This window comes from Phalacrocorax carbo, chromosome 5 (genome assembly GCF_963921805.1).
Source record: "Phalacrocorax carbo chromosome 5, bPhaCar2.1, whole genome shotgun sequence".
NCBI lineage: Eukaryota > Metazoa > Chordata > Aves > Suliformes > Phalacrocoracidae > Phalacrocorax > Phalacrocorax carbo.
In genome coordinates, this window is record NC_087517.1 from 17,303,423 (window position 1) to 17,325,574 (window position 22,152).

Below are 22,152 nucleotides of genomic sequence, written 5' to 3' on the forward strand. Positions count from 1 at the left end.
TGTTTTGCAAAAACCACCCAGGCTCAACCTATATCCAGAGAGAAGCATCCCACAGGGGGAGGGAGGTGTTAACCCCTCTGAAAGCAGCTGGCAAGCCCTTGGCTGCAGTCATGAGCTTGAAAAAAAACAGATGTGGGCAGCCGCAGGTGCAAGGGATGAGCTCCAGGGGAGCTGGAGCATGTGCCATGGGGAGGGCTTGGCTGCTCCCTCAAGACACGGGAGGGGAAAGAGCACCACGAGCTAGGAAGAGTGTTGGCATGAGAACAGCATACCATAACTTGGCTTTAATAATACCTCATCTAGAAAACACAGCATCTTCTGCTGGTTGCAGCACAGTCCTTCTACAACATCTTCTCCAGATACTGTGCTGTTCCCGGGGAGGGTGGTGCGACGTGGCTGATTGCAAGTCCCACATTCAGTGGCTCAGGAGGGTCTTGCGCTAATACCAGGGAGGATTTTGTTTTGCCCTTAAACAAGATATTTTTTAAAAAATTTTTTAGTTCTGTTCATGGGCCCAGCAGATTTTGTCAGTGCAGAGGGAAACATGGGGTCAGTCTTCCCATACTAATGTTCCTTCGGCTTCAGAAAAGGGAATTTTTTGCCATGGGAGAGTGGTTGTTAAAGATCAATATTTATCCACCAAATTAAAAATAAAATTGTGCTCTCAGAACTTGAGGTCTGGTTCAAAGTGCAGTTGGATCTAGGCTAGAGCAGTATTCCTCTTTCACAAAAAGTTACGGTACTGAATTTCAGAGGGGATGGAGACACAGAGGTTTGGGGGTTTTTTTCTGTCTTTGTTAAAACTGTTTTCCAGGTGCAGGATCCCAGTCTGCTTATCTGTTTTCATTTTTAGATATATTTTATTTTTAATTGTAACAAACCAAGCAGCATGACGTACTTTGACCTGAAGCGAGTTTCCATGTATTTATTTATTTACTGAGATTTTATTGCTCAGCATTTCAGGGTAAGAGAATTGTCCTATGTGTTTGTTTTCTGTAGGCTCTAGAGTTTGCCCTGCAGCCAAGCCAAATTATCAAGCCAAGCTTTGGGGGGAACTGAAATGAGGAAATCTGTACTCTGTGACCTTAAAATGTCAATGAAAGGGGATCTGGGGAATGGAGACATGGCAAGTGCTCAGAAAGTGAGTAATTGCAATGGGGAAATGGGGGAAGATTTTAAAACAAAGCCCATGTACAATGCCAATAACTAGATAATGTGATAAAGTTAGGAAGCCCTTCATAGAGAATCAGTTGCTCAAGAGGAGGTATCAGGTGCATTGTCTGAGGCCAACAGCCCCAACAGAAACAGGAAGAAAGATAGCTGGCATCTCTGATACTTTAATTGCAAATGAAACAAAAGCTGACAGGAGAGAAATTGAGAAGTCTCATATGCCTTTAAGGCCTCCAGAAGGCTCTTCCCCAGCTTACAGTGGCCCTTTGAGGATTGCTGTAGAGTGATTTATTCCTGTGACTCAGTGAGGGTTGGATTTTAGGCATTTGCTTCTCCCTACCTCCAAGCTCCCACAGTGTGGTCATGCTGCCTTTGGGGCAAAGGAGCAAGATGCACTTCAGACTATTTATGGCTCATTCTACAATTTCATTCTGGGAGCATCCCAGGGAGGCTGATGGCTGTTTCAGTGCCAAATATTCATCAGCCTTCTGCCATTTTCCAGTTAATTTGTCTGGATGACTTCTCCAATCACTTCTCACATTTTCCACCACCTGATGCTCTATTAAGAGTTTGTTCCTTTGTCTGTCTCTGGGGCTGTTACATTGTATCAATGCAGCCTCGTTTCCTGTCTGATTTAAGGATTTATGCTAACCTCATAAGTTGTGGCAACTGATCAAGGCCTCTTTTGTAAGGAATTGTCATCTGGAGACCTGCATCCCACGCTCACCAGCTCTACGGTAGCAGGTCTGATCTTAGCACTGCCTTTTCTTTGGCAGAGGTACTTGGTTTAAGGATCAGCCCATGTGATGTCAGGTCTTCTCCTAGATACATCCATCTCTGGTACTTTTGGGTTCATTTTTCACAGCTTTAAGGCCAGAATGAGGGTGTCCCATCCTTAAGCCTGACTGTTGGTCCAGTTCAGACCACAGATTTTTGCTGTATGAATTGCTGTTTTGACTACAGCATTACAAAATATATTAAATTTTGACTTTAAAATCACTTGCAACAGGAGACACCATCACAGCCCTTTTGTAAACTGTGCCAGTGGCTAATTAATTGGATTGTCCATGTCTGTCTCATCCAGTAAAGTCTTCATCTCAGTAACAGTTGACTATTTGCAAGTGTCATTAATTCCTTTCTGGTCTTCATATACTTAACTATAGGTGAAGTCACATTTTCCCTGGTTGCTCTTTTTCCTTTTTAATATCTTATCTGACTGATTTATCCAGCTTTCTTCTGTGATGTTCCATTGCCATTGTATTTTAGGAATGAATAAGAAGCTTGTGCAGATTTTTTCTGTAGGTTTTATTCACTTTTGCTTTTCATTATTGATTAGTAGTTTCCATTCTCCTCTTCTGTTACACTCAATAATAAATATTTGTGCTGCCCCATCAATTTACATAGTATTCTGCAGACATCAAAAGAGGTGGAGTCCTGCCCTACTGATCTCTGGTCTTTCCATGCATCTCCCATGCTGCGGGGGGGGACATTGTGAGGAGACATGATACAGGTTTGCTGGGGAGGACCCAAATATTAGAGATGCTGAGTACATTTAGCTCCTTTGGAGCTCCCTGGGAATGGAAGAACTTCCTACTTCTCCTTCCAAGAGAGGGGAGGACATACCCACTGGTAATATTTTATGCAAAGAGGGTAGAAGTACTCTGATAATTTGCTTGACATGTCTAGAAGAGGTGGCCCATGCACTGCATTATGCAGTCTGGTCTCTGTATGGAAGCAGCAACTGCTGCCAAAAACCCACCGGTCTTTTGTTCTCCGCATGTTGGGCTGTTGCATGATGAGACCCACTGACCAGCTTTGCAGGGCTCGCTCAGCCTGCTGCATGGGGTCCTCTGCTGAGGTGGAGAACCAAGCCTGCTTCCAGTGAAACTGGACCTGCCAACTCTGTTGTCTCGGCTGCTGTAACAAATTCTGTCTTTAAATGCTCTCTCCCTGCAGAATTTGCATTGCTGCTCTCGTGAGGTGGTAAATGCTACTAGTAACTCTTCACTGCTGACTACAAATCCTTCCCTCCAGGGCTACCTGTTTGCTGCTCCTCCAGGCACACTTTCTAAGTAATGTAGGAGGGAGACATAGTGAAATGAGTCTGTAAGTCAGCTGTTACAGCTTTATGAATGTCTCTGGTCTGGAAGAACTTGATGGTGAACAGATCAGTGGCTGTGTAGTGACAAACCCAGTGGAGCGGGTAGAAATGAGATCAGCCCAAGGATTTTCTAACCCTGGTATTCAATAGGAAGAGCCAAATGCAAACATGATGATTGCAAGCGCATGTGGCTGTCCATCTTGAGGCCTGTTCAGTGAAAACTGGGTTTATCTGTTTGCCAAGAGCAACATACTGCTCCCTTTAACCCTCAGCAAGCCTTCCAGCTTTAGTCCGGCTGACACCATCACGGTTTGTTTAGCAAGGCAAAGCACAGCAAGGCTGAGGGAGTGGTGTGAGAGAGGCCACGGCTGGGCTTTGTGAAAGGCAGGGATGGGGCAAGGGAGAAAATTAGGAAAAAGCAAGTGTTTTGGTGCAGTTTTAGAGTGGGACCTGTAATGTTCACAGTGGTAAGTAGCTGGTTAATCAATGCCAGATAGTCTGTTGGATGTCCTCTTAATTACTTCAGCCTGTGCCAGACACTGATATCCTTGAAACCTGAAAAATCCCATTAGAAGGTGCTTTCATTGGGGCCCAGCCAACATGCTTTGCAGGCTTTTGAGAAAGAGCAGCCCGTGACAGGACTGAGTACTGATGAGCTGGGGCTGTTGGGGCAGCAACAGGGGCGGCACTGGAGGGGTCTCTCTCCATGTCAAAGCACCCCATGCAGCTTGTCAGGAACTTGAAATGAATCCCTCACTCTGGGGTGGCGTCTCGGCTCTCCAATTAGACAGGCAGCAGTAAGAACTGCTGCTGCTGCTGTTTTCCATGCGCTTTGGCTTAGTTCCTGTGCCCTCAGCTTGTGCCAAGGCCTTCTGTATTAGAAAAATGCCTGGCCTTTTCACATTCTCTTTAAAGAAGAGGCGTCCTGGCTCCCAGCCCCTCATGAGGGCTGTGGTTGATTTCGGAGGTGTGATGGAGTCATGTGTGGCACACAGCAGGTGCACGTTGCTTTCTGAAGGTCACCACTTGATTAGGTGGTCTTCAAAACCTGACTCAACAGTGTGTGAAGGCCTGTACTTTGGTGTTTATGTCTTTCTGATGACTTGCTCCTAGGGGCTGGGATGGATAGCTGTGAAATTGTGAACAGGGGATGAACGAGATGATCACTATTTTTCAGTTTCATTAGGCATCCTGTGAAAAGATCAGGCAGCACATCTGGGGGAGCAGGGCACAGAATTAAAACATGAAAGTCATTGCTGTAGGAAGTTGGAAATGTCCTTGGTATAAACGGCTTCTAAAAGGAAGTATAGAAATTAACAGAAGGATGGCTGTCTATGAAATATGATGATCCATGTCAGCCTCTGGATCAGAAGGTCCCTACACCACTGGTTTCCAGAAGCAGAAGAAAAGATCAGTCATTACCCTCCTCCTAACTTTTGCTGCTGACCACAGCTGTAGCTGCTGATGGATCACGGAGATAGCATCCCCGTGCTGGAAGAGCATACTGGTACCTTGGCAGGGAGACATGAAGAGTCGTGCTGGGGCCTCAGACAAACTGCATGCAGCTGGATGGGTGCTCCTCCCTCAGCCTCTGTGTGGATGAGCCTTTGCATCATGGTCAGCTTATATTTTGGATTTGTGACTGGTTTGGTCTCTGCACAAGGAACCACCAAAGCTTGCTCCCCTTCTTACTGGCAAGCGTTGCTGCAGATGCCCTCTGCTGTCCCCTCTCCATGGCTCTCAGTTGAAGGGGGTTTAACATGGGTTGCATGTAAGCCATACTCAGCTCATGGGGTGCATGGACCCTGGGTGGAGGACACGGGAGGCTCTGGCTGCGGGTTTTCCTTTTTATGTACTGCAGTATCTAAATTCTCTGCCTTGCCTAACTTTGGAAGATGGGGTGTCCTTGTGAGGATGACTTGGGTTGGTCTTCCTGTGGGTAGAGCCCAGCTGGGTTCAGCTGGAAAGCCTAAAGAGGGATTTTTTTAAATAGGAAAGGAGTCTCTGATTTGTGCATATGAGCCTTGCTGGAGGAAGGGAAGAGGGCAGGGAGAGGTTTAGAAATTGTAATTTGCTTACTGCTTTCCTCCCAAGGAATCCAGAAGAGCCAGTCTAGTTAAAGATGGGACTGTTTTCCTCTCCAGTGAAACAAGAGTGCCCGAGTAACTCTCAAACCCTAAACAGCAACACCTACTAACAATTTGGGATAGAAAATGCAGAGCTCAATTACATTTTGACCCTCTCACTTCACTATTCAGATGTGTCTTCTCCTGGGCTTGAAGTCTTGTTGGACTGGGGCAGGAAGGACCAGGGGAGCTCATTCAGCTGCTGCTAGTACGCCTTGCTTTTTGCTCGCTTCAGGGGTGGCTTTTGTGTTTAGACATTTGAGAAAAGATACCAGGCAGCGGCGGATAAAAGATGGTTGGACTCAGCACTGCAGCATGAAATTAAACTGGAACACAGCATTGGGAAAGCTGACAGTGCTTTGAATGTCTTACTCTCATAAGAAGGGGGACAGGCAGGACATCAATGCTGGCTTCCATCGGAAGAGTTGAAAGCCAGAGCTTACAAGGAAGGATCAGAGTGGCACTGGCTGAACAGGACTCCCTTGTGGGTGGGGGGCAGGAGAACAAGTAGCTGATGGTCGGGGCAGCACGTTTGGGGAGGTGACTGGTGGGGGCAAGGAATGTACCTGATGAGCACGAAAAGCAAGTGGTGTGACTGAGCACCTTGCTTCTGAGTGTTCGGGACAGACTGTGTGGATTGCTGCGTCACAGCCATGATGTGTGGTGGTGTGATGAGGCATCACTTTTCATCCAGCCACTTACCCTGAAGCTGCAGTAGTCCTGGTTTCAGCAGGTCATCCTGCTTTTAGCAGGTATAAAGCTCCTGGGCTGCTTGTGTGGGTTGCATCCTGTGTTAGCATCAACTAGCATAAAGTATCTGCTGTGCATTTGGTGCTTGATGAAAGCCAGGCTGCCTGCTGAGTGGTCCCACCCTCAGTCCATGGCAAGAGAAATACTGTCTGGGGCAGAGTTTTACAGCCAGGCTTTGGAGACACTGCTGGTACCTGCCCATGCCAGATCATGGCCCGAAAGCTGTGGAAACATGCTGGGCACAGGTCCCTGGGAGGGTGCTGCAACCCATCAATGGTGCCCCAACTCCTTCCTGCAGGAGGGGCCGTTCCTGTTGTTCTTCCAGGGGCTGGGAAGCACTTGGGGTGGCTTACTGGGAAAACAGCCAACTTTGCAGCCACTACTTCTCTCTGTTCCCAGCTACTGTGTGCCTGGCTTCTCCTTTCACAGGGAAACACAGAATCTTCCAGCGTAGGAGCTGGCAGAGGAGCTTGTGGGTAACCTTTCCTCTGTCTGGGGGCATGAAGGACCTTTGCGCTTCCTGGAAGGGATTTCAAGCGCCCCATGCATTGGATGCAGGCTTCCTGAGCTGGGCTTTTCTGTTGTTCAGGCCACCTGGAAGGATGTACCAGAGGAGGCTCGCAGCAGGATTGTGAGCAGTAGCTGGCACTAGCGCAGCCTGTGTTGGGTGGACTGAGAGGGATATGGGGGCTGTCCTTTGATTCTGCTTTTCCTGTTTGTTGTAACTTGGCAGAGGCAAAGTTTCAGAGACTGCAGGGGCAGCAAGATCCTTTTCCTTTTCTTTCTTTTCTCCCTGGCTTGTACTGGGACACCTTCTGCCAGTTGCTCTGATTTTTTTCCAGGGGGACAGAGAAAGAGTGGGAGGGGTGGATTGGTGTGTTGAGGCTCTTCAGCTTTGGAGCACATAAACCAGAATATTTAGGATGAGGTTCATTGTCTTGAGGGGAGACTTCCCTAAAAGCAGCCTCTAGTGTGTGAGCAACTGTCACAGGCTTTTGTTCCTGCTTCAGGTGGGATTTCAGTGGAAAGGACTTTAAAAAGAAAGAAGAAAAAAAACCCAAACTCAAAATGCACAAAACCCTCTCCCCAAGGCCTGTTCAGAAAATGGAGGTAAAGCAGCAATAAAGTCAAGTGCTCAATTAAGCCAGATGTACGTGCTTTAAAGCACTAACAGATGTGGCAACAGTGGCTCTAATGAAGTGGAGTTTTATGGACGGAGTTCGATGGAGGTAGGTGGGTGGGTGTGCCCGTTGCTTCCCAACAGGGAATGGTGGAGCAGCGCTTTTGTTCTGGGGGCTGATGAAAGCCCTTGGAGGGTATGTGGGTGCTCGGGGCTGATGTTTCCCGTTGTCTCCTCCTCTCCTGCCCCCTTGCCTCTGGGACAGCTGCAGTTATGGAGATGGCTCTTTTCAGTTGCAGTGGTCTGTCTGAGAGCAGTGAGGGTGGGTTAATTATAGCACTCCAGGGCAATTTATCTAACGACAGCCTCCCACCTTAGTGCTCCTGGGAGGTTGCGGTGACCCTCTTGATGTGCTCCTTCCCCAGACCCTATGCCTGGGGGGTTATATGCCCTTAAATGACTGCCACATTTTGTTTTGCAAATTTGGGGGTTCAAAAATGCAGCAGAAAGCTGTGAGATGCTTTCAGCTGTAAGAAGATGGATAAAGGCCAGGTAAAACCTGTTATTCACATGCTGTACAACACCTGCAACATATGGGGTGAGCGATACTTGCTGTAGAGCAGCTGGCTGAGTTTTAGCTGGGGAGGCTCATCTGGGCCAGGCTTAGACAGTGTGCAGGGCTGGTTTGGAGGAGGACTTAAACACCAGTATGCCACAAACCAGCTGAAGGTGTCCAGTGTTTTGGGATGAACTCCATGGAAACATCAGTCCTTCTTAAAGCCAGGTGTTTTCTTGCAGAAGCTCACTGTTTTAACTAGTTGGCTTGTTAGCACAGGCAAGGGTGGTTTTCTCTAACTTGGGAACCACCCCACCACCACATAACAGCAGCTCTCCCCTTTAAAGGGCTCTTTACCACAAGCTTGGGTATCTTCCAAGCCTTTAGGTGGTAGCCAGATGCTCCCACGAGGAAAAGGAGTGCTGTGTAAATCAGGTGCACAGCAAACGCACCAGGGCATTGGTGCTGTACATAAAATGGTTTCTGGAGCTGTTTGAGTGGAGAGCTGACCATTGCACACCCAAACTTCTCTTCCAGTGGTTCAGCTGGCTTATCACATCTGTCTCCACCACTCTGTTTTGTGGTGGTCTGGTTTTTTTAAGCTTTGCAATGCCTCCCTCCTCCTTGGGAATGCAGCTGACTGATCTTCCCCTTTCTTTTCTTCCTTCCTCTACCACAGTTTTATGACTCTCTCTTCCTGCCTTTTGCTCAGTGGGAGTCTGCATACTCCTGACGTTGGAGCTGGGGCAACTTCATGGGTGGCCCAAAATACAGAGTCATTTGGAAACAAAGTGAGATCTAGCCCCTTTCTCTATAAGGGCAAGAGACCAAAGCAATGACACAGCAGGGTGAAGCAGCAGGCTGCCTTGCACTGCTTCCCTCCCACCTGTGTGGGCAGAAACTTCCCCTTCTGAAGGCCAAGTGACATTGATCTGGCCATGCTGTAGGCTCTGGATGTTGGAAGTCACTAAAGGACCATAAAGGTAACTTGCATCACTTGCGTATGCATGGCTGTTTTATGCCATAAACAGTCATTACAGATCAGCTGATCTGCAGTAAATTGCTGCCTTCTGGTAGCCTGTCCATGAGTCCGAGCCCATCGTGGCATTACTGCGTGTGTGTGTTTGTGTCATTCAGCAGTGGGACAAATGCCCAAGTCTTAATTTTGGCAAAACTGTTTATTTCAGTAGCAGTGTTTTATCAATAAAGACTTCATGCCTACAGAGTGGCAGTTGCCTTATTTCACTAAATGCACATAGTAAGTTAAATGGTATGTGTGCGTAAGAAATACACATGCAAGACCAGGTTCAGTCCCTTCTCATGGTGTACTCTAACATGAGGGTTCAAATTCAGCTCTGCCCCTCCCTGGGAGAAGGATAAAACAAGGATTAAGGATTAAGCAAAGTGACTGCAAAACTGAGTGAAATACTGCCCCAAGAACAGATGAACAAAGTGTTTTGACATAATGTGAAACAATTGCTATGTTGTTTAGCTTGAACATCAAATGAGAAAAAAGCCTCAGTCTGAACAGCTCAACTTGGGGCTTAAATGTGGGATATGGCAACTTGGTAGTTGCCCCCATGAGGAGGGAAGGATAAGAGTGCTGGAGGCAGCTGGGAGATGCTGGTGGGCAGAAGAGACTCACAACTGAATTACAGCACATACTGCCTCTTTCCACCTACAGTTCAGTGCTCTGGTCTTATTTGTAGGGAGCTTGTCCTTTGTCCCTGGGGAATGCAGGTTCCTGGGGAACAGGCAGTCACAGGGTTGGCTTTGAGGGCTGGTACTTGGATAGGGGGCTGCATGGGGGCAGTAGGTCCAGCAGACCTTGAGGTGATGCTGGTGGTAATTGCCACTGGGCTCTGGCAGGGTTTCTGAAGGGAAGGTAGGAAGGAATTACCTTAATAATAGTGTGTTTTGAAAAAGGCAGACTTTGAGGAAATGCGCAGTGAGATTGGGGTGGGTGGTAAGGGGAGCCCTGGACTGAGCCACTGTCTGGAAATTTGACTGTGGAAAAGTGAGATGTTATTTAAAAACTAGTAATACAAATGGCTGAAGTTCATTCCATTTTCATGCAATAGTCATAATAACCAGAGAAGCCAATGTGGCTGAGAAGGAAGTGGAGCAGTACCGGAGATAGGCGAGAGACGGCTCTCGCAGGCAGGGTGGAGCAGTCTCTGACCTTTTGAGGGGTTTAAGTCTTTTTTGCTTTACTTGTAGTATTTTTTTTCCTCCTGATTTTAAAGCTTTTCCACCTTTCTGCAGGGTGGAAGATCAGACTTTGGCTGGTCTGTGTGAAGCCTTCCCAGAAAGCACGCACAAATACCCTGCTGTAGGATGATTCTCTGGTCATGCCCTGCCCAGAGCCTCTTTGCCACTAGCCGTTGATCTTAGTGGGGGTCATGATCAGGCACCAAAAGGCACAGTTGGGCTTCCAGAGCCAGAGGACATATTTCTAGTGAGCTACGCCATTCGTGAGGAGCCAGAACAGGCAGAGGGCATTGCTAGAAACAACCCCTAGACTATCTCCCCTAGCTTCTCACATGATAAAGACCACAAAATTTACTCTGCTTGGAGCAAGGTGTCTCATATTTGGCTAAAGCAGCCTATCCAAGAGACACATTATATGGGTTTGAAGACCTGGAATGGCATAAGTGAACACTTCCTCCAGTAGCACATCCTTCCTTGGTGCATCTTCAAATTGATTTTTGACAGCCTGTCTTAGGCTAACTTGGTATTTGCTTGTCACTGCCTACACCTAGAAAGGTAATCATCTTGAAATAGGAGAAGAGTCTGAACAGATCCTGTATATTATACTTTTTACAAAAATGTGTGAGGGACCAGAAATGTTTAGTGTGAATTTGGAGAAGAGTTTTTTGTTTGTGATTGTGTGTCCATCAGATCATCAGTCCTTCATCAGCCCTTTCTGGTGGGCTACAGAGTGTCATACCTGGGAATCGCACTTGGTAAGATTCACAGCTCCTGCAGCTCTGCCAGCCTCTGGCTCTCCGGCAGGAAAGAGAAGTGCAGCATCCCAACGCCAAACAGAGATCATCTAGATAATAATTAACATGCAGGCACCCTTATGGAGGCTGCAGTAAGGAAAGCTCTTCTGTGCTTGCATAGTCTGGACTGTGGGATGCAAAAAGCACTGATGGGCTTGGACTCAGAGTCAGAGATGAGCCTGTGTTTCCTAAAACAAACTGGGGAAATAAAGGTAATTCAAACACAGCAGTGAAACCTGTAAGACATGAACCGAGAATTTAGGAGCCAAGCTCATGCTAGAAGTTGGTACACAGTTTTTAGGGTATCTGGGGCACCGAAGACCACATGGATTCATGCGAGTGACTGGGGAGGGAGAGCAGAGACTTGGCCTGGCAAGGTTAATGGCTTGTTTCATTCAGGCAGAAGCCCCTAATGACTAAGTAGCAGCTACTCTGGGGATTTTACGGACAGGGGTCAAGGTCAAATCGGGAAGATGCAGTGCAATTAATTCAAGCTTGGAAGTGTTTTCAAGTTAATTCGTTTGGTTCTGCTGGGAAGGTTGCAGCTTTGCGGAGGGCTAATCAGAGAAGTGTGTTGAAAGGGCTGAGATACGGTTCGCTAACAAGGGGGAATGCTTTTATGGTGGCAGGGAACTCAGAGATCCTCACTCAGCAAAACCTTCCAAACATGTTAAGGCCTTTCCCCTGAGAAAGCTGCCTTTACACATGTTGAAGTTAAGCACGTGCTCAAAACTACTGTCATCAGCCACAAGATGAGAGCCTCTGGCTCCTCAGCTTTAGGGTGAGTCCAGAGAGTCCCTGCTGTTGGGATGTGTTGGGATGCTCAGCAGCCCCATGCTCGGGCAAAGAAGTGGGTGAAAGAAAACCAGGACTGCAAGTGGAAGCTGGGTAAATGAAGGACTTGAAGTGTTCCCCTGAATTTTTGAGGGACATGAACAGTGTTTTCCCTTATCATTCTTGGCACGCAGCAAACAACTGAGGGAACAGGATGTTGCAAACAACACTTGCAGGCTCGCTGTTGGCAGGAGGAGGACTGGAGCAGACCTTCCCCAGTGGTGGGTTGTGCTCCGCTCGGCCCACACAGAGTGGGCTGGTGATGTGCTACATGGCCCGTCAGTCGAATCGTTTGGAAAGAAAGCTAACAAAACAAACCCTGCTATTTTATCTCTTCAGCCTGGCTGCACATTTCCATGAAATGGTGGAAACTTATTATTTTTGAGAATTATGTTCCTGTTTGAGATGTAGTTGGCATTTGCTGACGTGTTTGTAGATATATTGGGTGGTGGAGGGGGTGGAGGACTAATAGGGAGACAGGCAGTCATGCAAATACATGCACATGCAGAAACGCAGAGACAGGCTGTGTTATTGCACAAGGCCTGTATCCTTGAGAAACCAGTCTACAAACATGATTTAAAAAAAAAAAAAGACTGTTTGAAATAAAGCCCAGGGGAAGGGATATCTCTGTCCCTCTTCTCCTCTCATCTGACATCAGGTCCATTTCAGTATTACTTCTGTGCTTGGTCCAGGGTACCAGAGGAGTTTGTAAGTCATGGGGCACAGGCACTGGGTAAGTTTTTTCTCTGGCTCTGGACCTAGGTACTCTCCAGCCACCAGGAATGGGTGAGAAAAGAGATCGAAGCAGGCTGCTGAAAGCTGCGCTCCCTGAGTCAATGTTCCTGGCACTTTGGAGGAGCATATAAAGCATTTCCCGTGGGATGTCAGAGCCAAAGGAAGGCACTGTGTGCCCCTTGGATCACCCCTTGGTGCCAGCCACTCAGGGCAGGGAGAGGAGCTTGCTAAGCAACCCCTGGCCAGAACATACCATTCCCTCCCCAGTCCTGCCCTCCCTGCTGGTAGAGGTGCATGGCAAAAATAAAGGGTGTTTGCAGAGCCCCAGGGGATCTCAGAGTGCTTTTTGGACAGCTTATCACAGAAGTAAAACAAGCTCTTGGAGACTGATGCAGGAATTTTCTGGCTGTGGTGTGCAATTGCCTCTCGTAGTTACTGAGCCGCTTGGCATGATGAAATAACCCTGGGGAGTGCAGGCAGGCAGAGGATCCTGGGAACCCACCCTGAGGAGCTCCTTGGCAGATGGAGAGATGCTCTGAACTGATCTCCATCTCTGTCTCATGGGAACCCATGGTTCTGAAATTGGGAGACCAGCCTTCCTGCCAGCCTTCCCAAAAGCTGGGTGGCATGGATGCCCCTGGGCTGCCCCAGGAATGCTGGCTGTGTGTCCTCTGCAACCAAACCAAGAGCTTAAATGTCTGTGTGTTGCCTGTGCAGAATTGGATGAGGCTAAGCAGGACAGGCTGCTGGCTGGGAAGAGCGGACCAGGAGGAGGTATCGGGGGGGTCCCTGTAGTTGAATCCAGAAAGGGATCATGCATGACGCCTCCCCACATAGGCCTGTCAACGGCTATTAAACCCAATCTAGATGTAACCTTTGGCTTTTGAATTATTGATTGCCAGGAGGAGAGCTGGGGAGGGATTGCTCTATAATTGTGTTCTTTCTTCTGCTCCTTCCCTGAGCATCCATGGTTGGCCCCTGTGAGAGTTGTCCAGTGGCAGGGGAGCTTCTCTGCTCTGCATCCCTTCTGGGTCCCTTCTCCTCTCATTGCCCCCTCTCCTACATGGACCATTGCTCGTGTTCCCTCTGTGGCATTTCCCAGTTGTGCTTTTTTTTGTGTGTGTGCAAAGTGAAGAGTGAAACTTGAGCAGCTGCTTTGGTTTTGTCTGACTCTGGAGAGCTGTATCCAGCCCGGCTTGGTTATGCCTGGGGCCAGACCATGTACCGGTGCCCCCGTTGTTTCCCCTTTGCTGCCAGCTGAGCGCTGACGGATGCTGTGCTGTGGCTCAGTGCTTTGCAGTTTGGCAGCGGTAATCAGCAAACCTTGGGTCCTTTTTGGTGTAGGATGGGCCAGAGGGCCTGGGGGGGACTTTGTTCTTGGCAGCTCCTGCTGTGAGGAAATTGCAACGCCGGTATAATCCCTGCTGGCAAACGTTTTCTGAGGTATCCAAGCTCCAGGTCAACAACACCCACAGCAGAGCTATTGCACAGGAACCTTTGCCCAGGGCTCTCCTAGAAGTACATTGCAGACTGATGAGGCAGAGGTCACTGGGGCTGTGGTCGAGGTTTGTCGGCTCCTTCCCCACCTTCCTGCAAGTAATTCTCCAGCCATGGCTGTTGTGCATGTTAAAGGTCAGGTTTAAAGGCCCTGTCTGCTCTCAGGCTGTGAAGGACAAGCGCTGGATTCCTGTCAGCCCAGGACAAGCAGGTCTGCTCCTTAAAATAAAAAGTGGCAAGCAAAACGCAGAACAGGCACTTAAATTATCCTGAAATGGTAGAACTCGTGGCCACAAGAATATAAAAGTGTTGGGGGGGCAGCTAGATGAGACAGAGAACACTGCTCAGGGTGAAAAAAAATCAGTCTCTGGATCCTGCATTCCCGCAGTCCCAGGTGCTCTCGCTCCTGTGCATGGTGTGGTGCCAGGACAGGAGCACAGGCTCCTGGGTTCGCTCATTGATTCCCTGCATGGCTTTGGGCAATGCTTTCAAATTTTTCCTTGCCTTTGTTTTTCACCCTATGCAACCCAGGATGAACACCTCTCTCTAGGGTAATTAATGAACTGAAAAGTGCTTTGATGTCTTCAGAGGGAAAGTACTGGCCGACAGAGGCTGTGATTGCTGCAGGAGGGAAATCTAAGCCCCATCCAGCCCAGGACACAGCTGGGACCCGAGTCTAGCAGGACTGAAGTCAGGTTGTTGAAGGCCACTTGGGTGAAACTTTCTGTGGGTCTGGGACCTTAATCAGTACTTAAATGCTGTGCAAACACCCCAGGCAGATAAGCAAATACATGTGAAACCCTTCGGGCAAGCTGTTGATGAAGGAAAGCAAGTGCAGAGAGAGCAGCACTGGAGAGGACGGTTGCTGTCCTTGGCATGGTACGTGATCCCCGTGATACAGGCTGCCCCTCTCATGCTAAGTGAGTGCTACTGGCTTGATCTCGTCCTGCAGCCCAGATATGCTTTGGGGCTCTTCAAAGGGATAAAGATGTATTTTTAACTTCAGGCAGCTGCCTTTTTTTGTGTGGTGCTTTTTTCCTGTAGCTCTGGAACTGGCAGATGGTTTTTAAGCCCCTCTTTCTCAGCCATCTAAACAGAGGTACCTAGAGGTGTCAAACCAGATTCCCGAAAGTTTCAGCACTGGAAATTGGTAGCCGCTTTTGAAAATGTTGGCAAGACTGTGCAGCTCTACAGATGTTAGCTGATGGCCATTTGAACAGTCTTTCACCTCAGCCAAGTCCTCGCCCCATTGAAGCCAATGGGAATTTTCCTTGAAAAAGGCCATAAAGAAATCATTTTCTTGGCATGGAGAGAGGTGTTTCATGGGCCCCACATCAGTGTTCAGGAGAACTTCAGCTATCTGCCTTGATTCCTGCCACACTTGTCCCACCCTGCATGAAGTGCTCTACCTTTTGATCCAAAATAGCACAGGAGATGTTTTCCACATGCCATAGGAAAATGGAAGAACTATAAAACTTAATTGTTTTGGATTTTGGCACCACTCCATTCACAGATATATTTAGTGTGAATTGAAATTGGTCAGCAAAAGGGCGTTTGCCAGGATGACAAACAGATTAGGGTTGTATATCTGAGGCAGTTGCATACCTGCCCATCCCATGCTGGTAGGGTTGATGGGTGGCTTAAGTTTTTTCAGGGATAGTCATAAGCAAGCATGCATAACTTGCTTCTTCTGGGCAGTGTTAAAAAGCATTATCTGGCTGTAAAAGGCATTGTTTGGCTTTTGGCATGCTCTGTGTTTTCCCAGGCTTGATGTCTCCACTCTTGTCATTGCTACCTGACCCATTTGCTTTCTGAAATGTGTTTTATCACACCTGATGCTCAGCCTTCTCCCGTGTATGCAGCTCATCTGTGAAGGAAACACCGGTGCTTTGCATGTGGGGGCAACCTCTTCTGTCCCATCTCCCTTCCCCAGCGATTGAGCCATCCCTGCAAGCCCCAGGTCAGGAGAGCTCCCCCTAAGAGCAGCACCAGATTTGGGAGAGGGAAAAGCTGTGATGGGGCTCTGGTGTCAGCCCCAGGTGGATCAGTCCAGCTTGGCAGCAGGGCAAAGGTATCGCTCACCATGGCTGGCTTGGCCTTGGAGAGGAGAGCTTGCAGTCAGTCGATAGCAGCTAGACCTTCCTGGTCTCTGCTCCTGTGATGGTGCCGGGGAAGCCAAGACCAACCTCTGCTGTCCCTGGGTGTGTTCATGCACATGGGCTTGCACACTCTTCTCCCATCAGTGGTTTTCTTTGGGCTGATATTTGTTAGCATTGGAAAGTGAGAAAAATGAGTGAAAATATTATCAGAAGCAGGTTTTGTGAATGAATCAGCCGACAAGAGGCTTACCAGCTCGCCTTCACTTACTAGCACAGTGCTTATTTGGGCAGATGTCTATATATTTTAGTTGGAGGCAGGAAGGAGCGAGAATCGATGAGGGAAGGCACTGCTTCCAGTTTGCTGCTTTTCCGTCAGCTTGTGCCATTGGTTTTCTGAATGAAGCAGGGGACTGCAACGTGTCGGAGATGCTGCCCTGCTGCTGTGTTCATTCTTCTGCTCTTGTTGACAGCTTGGTGGGACACCAAGGAGAGGAGCGCAAAAGATGTCAGAAGGCTAAAACCCTCCTAAGCAGCTCATTGAGGATCAGAGCCTGGCCAGCCTTGCCAGTCTCTTGTATGGTGCTTTTTCATTTGATCCTGTCTGAAGGGCGGCCTCATGGCCTTCTCTCTTCTCACTATGTGTTTCTAATTAACGGGGAGACTGGTGTATAAACAGAAGATTCCTGCTCAAAATATTCCTTGTCCGGTTCCTAGGATGATGGCCAGATGGCAATTGCCAGGCAGCAGCCCAGACTTTGAGCTCGTGCATCTGGCTATCAAACCTGGTCCCAGTTCTCATCTGGAGCCTGTATTGAGGAAAGTCATGGACTTTGCCAGATTGGTTTTGCCTCATGTTTGCTTTTCAGTTGCTACCTAAGCAGCTAAAAACCTGCAGACCAAACATGTTTAGTATTTCTGGGAAGTGGGACGCTCCCCGTATTGGGAGATCTGAGGCCAAAATGGTGAGGAAGTTCAAAAGGATATTGGACAAATCCATTGAGGGATGGATGGGCCTGTTGGTGGCTTTTAAGTCCTGTGGGTCAGATGCAGTCTTCAGCCATGAAAGTGCTTTTACTGCTGATCTGCAGCACAGATTGGGAATGGTCCTTCTGATGTGTGTCCCCAAGCAGCTGCTGATGGTCTCTTGTGGATGGCATGCTGGGCTGGGGTGGCTCTTTGATGCAGCCCACTTGGGCCATTCTCTTGCCATCAGTCTGCAGGCAGCCACACGTTTGCTGAGTAAGTTCATACAAAACTCTTCTTGCAGTTTCCCCAGTGTATGCCTGGGATTGTAACACTTGAACAGAGCTTGGAAAGCTGTGGCAGAAATAAAACACTTGCTGTTATGATTTTTCACTGTCTGTCATGACAGTAGAGCTGTGCCCTGACAAAACATCACAATGCAGCTTCTGAAAAAAAAAAAAAAAATTAAAATCTGTAAATGCTCTGCATGCTTGGTCTTCCAAGAAGCAGGAGAGATCCATAAATTAAGCATTGTTACATGAGCTAAAGCATTGCTTGCCCTCCGTCGTGCACAATTTGATGTGATTTCTTTACTTCTATGTAAGTGCCTGAGTTCCAGAGTGCTGGAAAGCTGAAATCAGAGGTGCTGGAGAGAATGCTGATGTTGGGAGGCTGGGTGCTACAGTTTCTACTTGGTGTACGCTAAAAGACACGTTGTGTTTGTCACCACTGTAGGACCAGAATGGCCTGGTCTTTTGCTGGTGTGGGACCTGTGGAGCTCCTATATACGGAGACATGTACAGAGACATGCTTAGCCTGGGTTATTGCGGTGAGAGGTGATGTGCACGCATGGGTTGAATCATAATTTGGGCTGGAAAGGAGCTCTGGAGGTCTTGGTCCAAGCCCCTGCTTAAAGTGGGGCTTCTTCAATGTTAGATCCAGCTACAGAGTTAGATATGCTTGCTCAACCAGATCAAATCAGGCACCAAAGAGGGGTTAGCTGTCACCTTCTAGGCTTCTGGAGCAAGCAGGAGGAATTGAGATCTGTCTTTGTTGCCACCACAAAGTCCAAAGGGACTGGTGTCTGCAGCGTTGTGACCATTGTGCCCTACTCTGGCAAGGATTGCTCTCAGAAACAGCATGCAGTGATCTGGGAAAATCCACAAAGCAGAGAGTTGGAGGAGGTGGAAAAAGTTGAGTGTTTATCCCCAGATTTCTGTTAACTGATTTTGAAATGGCTGAATTAGCTGGGGGTCTTGCGGCTTGCAGCAGTGGCAGAGTTGGGCCCAGGACACATAGGGCTGCTCCACGGTTAGCAGAAGTGGCCAAATGCAGAAGTAGGAGAAGCTAAATGAGTAATGCACTGTATGACAAGTGATGTGAAAGAGAATACGGCAAGGATGATCACTTGAAATGGCAGGATCTCCAAGGGAAATTAGAGTGGCCGTAAAACAGAGGCAAGGTATGTTTGAAAGCAGGCCTGAGAATTTATTTTAGCACATTAATATTGAGGAAGTATTCCTGGAGATACTCTGGGGGATGATAGATGGACCCAAGGTATTGTTACTAATCACTGTGGTTTTAAGTTTTGGAGCTGAAGTACTTGGCATCCCTAACCTAACTGGACTTCTGATGGGAAAATTACATTCTTCGGGAAGTAATTTAGAAGGTCAAAGGAAAACCAGAAAGAACTTCTCCAGCAGCGATTTCCCCTGCTCTCTAAACTGTCTTTTAGTGTGGTAATAACTCCAGAATGAAAGGATCTATTCTCACCTTCCAGATGAAAGGGCTAATGCAATTTAAAATTTTTGCATGCAAAGATTTTATGGCTTGGTAACCGGCCATGCTTGAAAGCGATCCAGGACAGGATGAACACGTGAGAGAGTGCCTGGCTGAGCTTGACCCTTTCCTTGTCTTCCTTGTCTGCCCTGTCTCCTGCAGATAATGGCGATGACCGGTCCGAGAGCATCCTTGCTGAGAACCACGTGGACGGCACCACGGGGATCCTGAGCGGAGCCGGTGGGAGGAAGCCCATGAAGACAGGCATGAAGGAGCTGGCAGTTATGAGGGAGAAGGTGAATGAGCAGCAGCGGCAGATGGGCAAAGTCGGCAAGCCCCATCACAACCACGAGGACTCGAAGAAGTCGCGACTGTCGACAGGCAGGGTGAGAGGGCAGGGGGTATGGGGAGCTAATGGAGGCTGCTGTGGGGTCACTGGGGAATGCTGAATGCAAGAGCCTTCGTGACAGCTGCAACAAACTGTCTTAAAAAGAAAAAAAATAAAGAGAAAGAAAAAAAGGGGGAGAGAGGAAGAGGAAAAAAAGGAAAAGCAAACATTTGTTTTGGCCTGAAGCTGGGGCCGAACACACCATCTCATGAACTTTGAAGTGCTGGCAAGGAGGTGGTATTTTCATTGCAGCTTCACCTCCTGACAGCAGAGCCTGCTGGCTCAACACCTACCTCTGCAGGGTGTGAGCATGCCCTTTGCCTGCAGACCAGCTGCAGACCAGCTTTCTCACACTTTCTCCCCAGGCAAATGCTAGGGGTGGCCCAAAGGGATTTGGGAGGTGGGAGGGTGTCTGCCTGCTGCAGGGCAGCCCCAGTCCAGATTGGGAGTGGGGGGCCCAGAGCCCCCGAGAATGGGCTGTGGGGCTGTCACATAGCAGGGAGAGAGCTTGGAGTTCTCCTTGTCCTCTTCTTCTCTGTCCCTGTCTCTCTGCCCTCCAGTCCTTGGCCGTGGTTTCCCTCTAGTGGGCAGCTTGGTCAAGGCAACTAGATAGGATGGGGGTGGAAAGGCACTCCAAAAGGTTCCTAATACATCTTTCTATAAACATATAGGGTATTTGTATCTGGGGAGTGCAGGGACAGAAAGGGGCTTTAAAAGAGAGCCCTCATCTCCTCCAAGGACCAAGCAAAGCAGAGGTTCAAAATAAGGTGCACGCACCATCAACTTGGAGAGCTCCCACACTGCTGCTCCTTCAGAAAAAAAAAATCAGCAACTGCAAAAGCAGAGAAGTGTGGACTCACTCTGGCTCACATCAGGCATAATTCAACCAGGGTACCTTGGCTGGAAGCACTGGCTTGGCGCTGCTGTGGAGCAAGAGGAATGCCTCCAGAGGCTGGCTTTGCTGGGTGCTCTCATTCCCGGGGCTTCCCCTCCACTCACATGGGGTCTCACATGCTTTGAGTTGCACTTCTGGCCCAAAACTGCATCACAGGTGTGGGATATAGGCCATGCTCATGGAAACCCTCCTGGCCGGTCAGGATTAGTCCTGCTTCACATCACTTGTCACCTTCAGTGGGACCCATGGGAGCATCTCTAAGGCTTTTCCTTCTCTGTGCCTCTATGGCCTGTGACCTGGTGTCATGTTGGCTCTTGCCTATGTAAGGCAAATGGCACATGGGAGAGATGTGTATGTCTCCCTGTGTGGATCTCCGCACATTGGCATATGCAGATGTGCAGCACCGATTTTGGGTGCCTGCAGGTGAAGTCTGCAGCGGACCCAGTGGCAAACCCGTGTCACGAGGAGATGCACACAGGTGTTCATCCCTACTGGTGTTTCTGTTGTCTAAAGTGTAAACATTGAATAGTCCCATTGCCCTGACTTTTTTGCTTTTGTTTTCTGCTTTCTGGTCTCTTTTCAGACCCCTTGTCAGCAGGAGCTGGATCAGGTCCTGGAACGCATCTCCACTATGCGGCTGCCGGATGAGCGAGGTCCCCTGGAGCACCTCTACTCCCTCCACATCCCCAACTGTGACAAGCATGGCTTGTACAATCTCAAACAGGTAAGTGGGGAGACCCAGAGCCCCAGGGCTGGTCGCACTCTCAGTGGCAGACCTCAGCTTAACATGCATCCCCCTGTGTGCAGTCTTGGGGTCACACATAGCTCATGGCTGGGCTGATGTCATGCACATGGTGCAAAGTGTGGGGTAAATAGCAAACCTTGCATTTACCTGGCAAAACCTGGCATGGACAGGTTAGTAATACCCAGGTGCATCTGCAGCCACGGGCTAGAAAGAGGAGATGAGACCCACATCCATGCTTGCCTGCGGGCAGCCCAGAGATGGAGCATCTGTTTAGTTCAGAGCTCCTTCTTCCCTGTGAGGGCTGCTTATGTGTCCAGGTCTGTTTTCACATACTTTGAGCCAAGTCTTGTCCTGGTTGGGCCCCGCTACAGAGGAAAAGCAGAGAGGGGCTGAATGCTGGCCAGTCCTGCAGACAAAGCAGAAAGCAATTCTCCTGGGGTCAGGAAGGTTCTAGCACACTTTACTGGTTTTCCTCCACAAATTAAGGCTGGTCCCACAGCTCCAGGAGGGATTCCTTCCAGATGAGGGTGGAAGTTCGGGGCAGCATCCTTCTGAAAGTATTTACAGGGCCCAAAATTACTCAAATGACTTAATGTGTGTCTAAATTTTGACTTCTTGGCTTCATTCATGCAAAACCAGCAGGTGTCAGCAGCTGAGGCATGAGGAAAAAAATGCCAGGAAAAACTTCTTGGGTAGCAAAACACCAGCTTGTCCAGGGTTGACTGACAGCCACAAGTGAAGAGTACCTGGATACAAGCACCCCTTAGAGCTATGTGTAACTGAGCCTTTGGAGGGGACCCCAGAAAACCTGCCTGGACCCTCACCCTCCGCCTCCCCCTGAAGAGCCCCATGGGCTGGCTGGATCCCCCAGCACGAGCACACTTGGAAGGGGGCTCCATGGAGCAGAGCTGTCAAATTCCCTGTAAGGAGCCATGCCTGGGAAACGAGCCTAGGCAATGCAGCGATGCAGTGTGTGCTGCAAAAAGAGATTCTCTGCTGCTCCTTGTGCCTGGGAAACAAGTCAGCCTGCACTGAAGGATGCACATGGGTTACACACTGGTTACTGCTCAGCAAAAGAGAGGGGACAAAAATTGCTTTCCCTTCTCCCCCCAAACCCTTCCTTGGTTAAGGGCAAACAAGGTAAATGTGAAGTGATACCCATTTCCCTCCATCTGGGTTTCCAGAGCTGAGCATCACCTCCTTTTTGTTTGCTAGAAAGCAGAGGCTGACAAAAGCATTCCCAGTTGCTCCCACCTCCTGTGGCCTGTGCTCAGGTGGAGGGTGCTTGGGTGTGCTCTTCTGCTGGGGAGGCTTTTTCTTCCTCTCTTTTTGTGCTTTTTATTCCCATGAACAAGGCTGCATTTTGACCTCAGTCCAGCTGCAGAAAAT

At 48.7% G+C, this 22,152-nt stretch overlaps 1 protein-coding gene across 1 annotated transcript in view; it reads left to right on the forward strand.

Annotated features, from left to right (window-relative positions):
• The window catches only part of IGFBP2 (insulin like growth factor binding protein 2), a 64,110-nt gene that overhangs the window by 39,767 nt on the left and 2,191 nt on the right, over positions 1-22,152 (forward strand). Inside the window, exons 2-3 of the mRNA XM_064451309.1 lie at positions 18,898-19,121; positions 20,602-20,742. Of these exons, the coding sequence (XP_064307379.1) occupies positions 18,898-19,121; positions 20,602-20,742 (365 nt within the window). The remainder of the gene's footprint in view (positions 1-18,897; positions 19,122-20,601; positions 20,743-22,152) is intronic.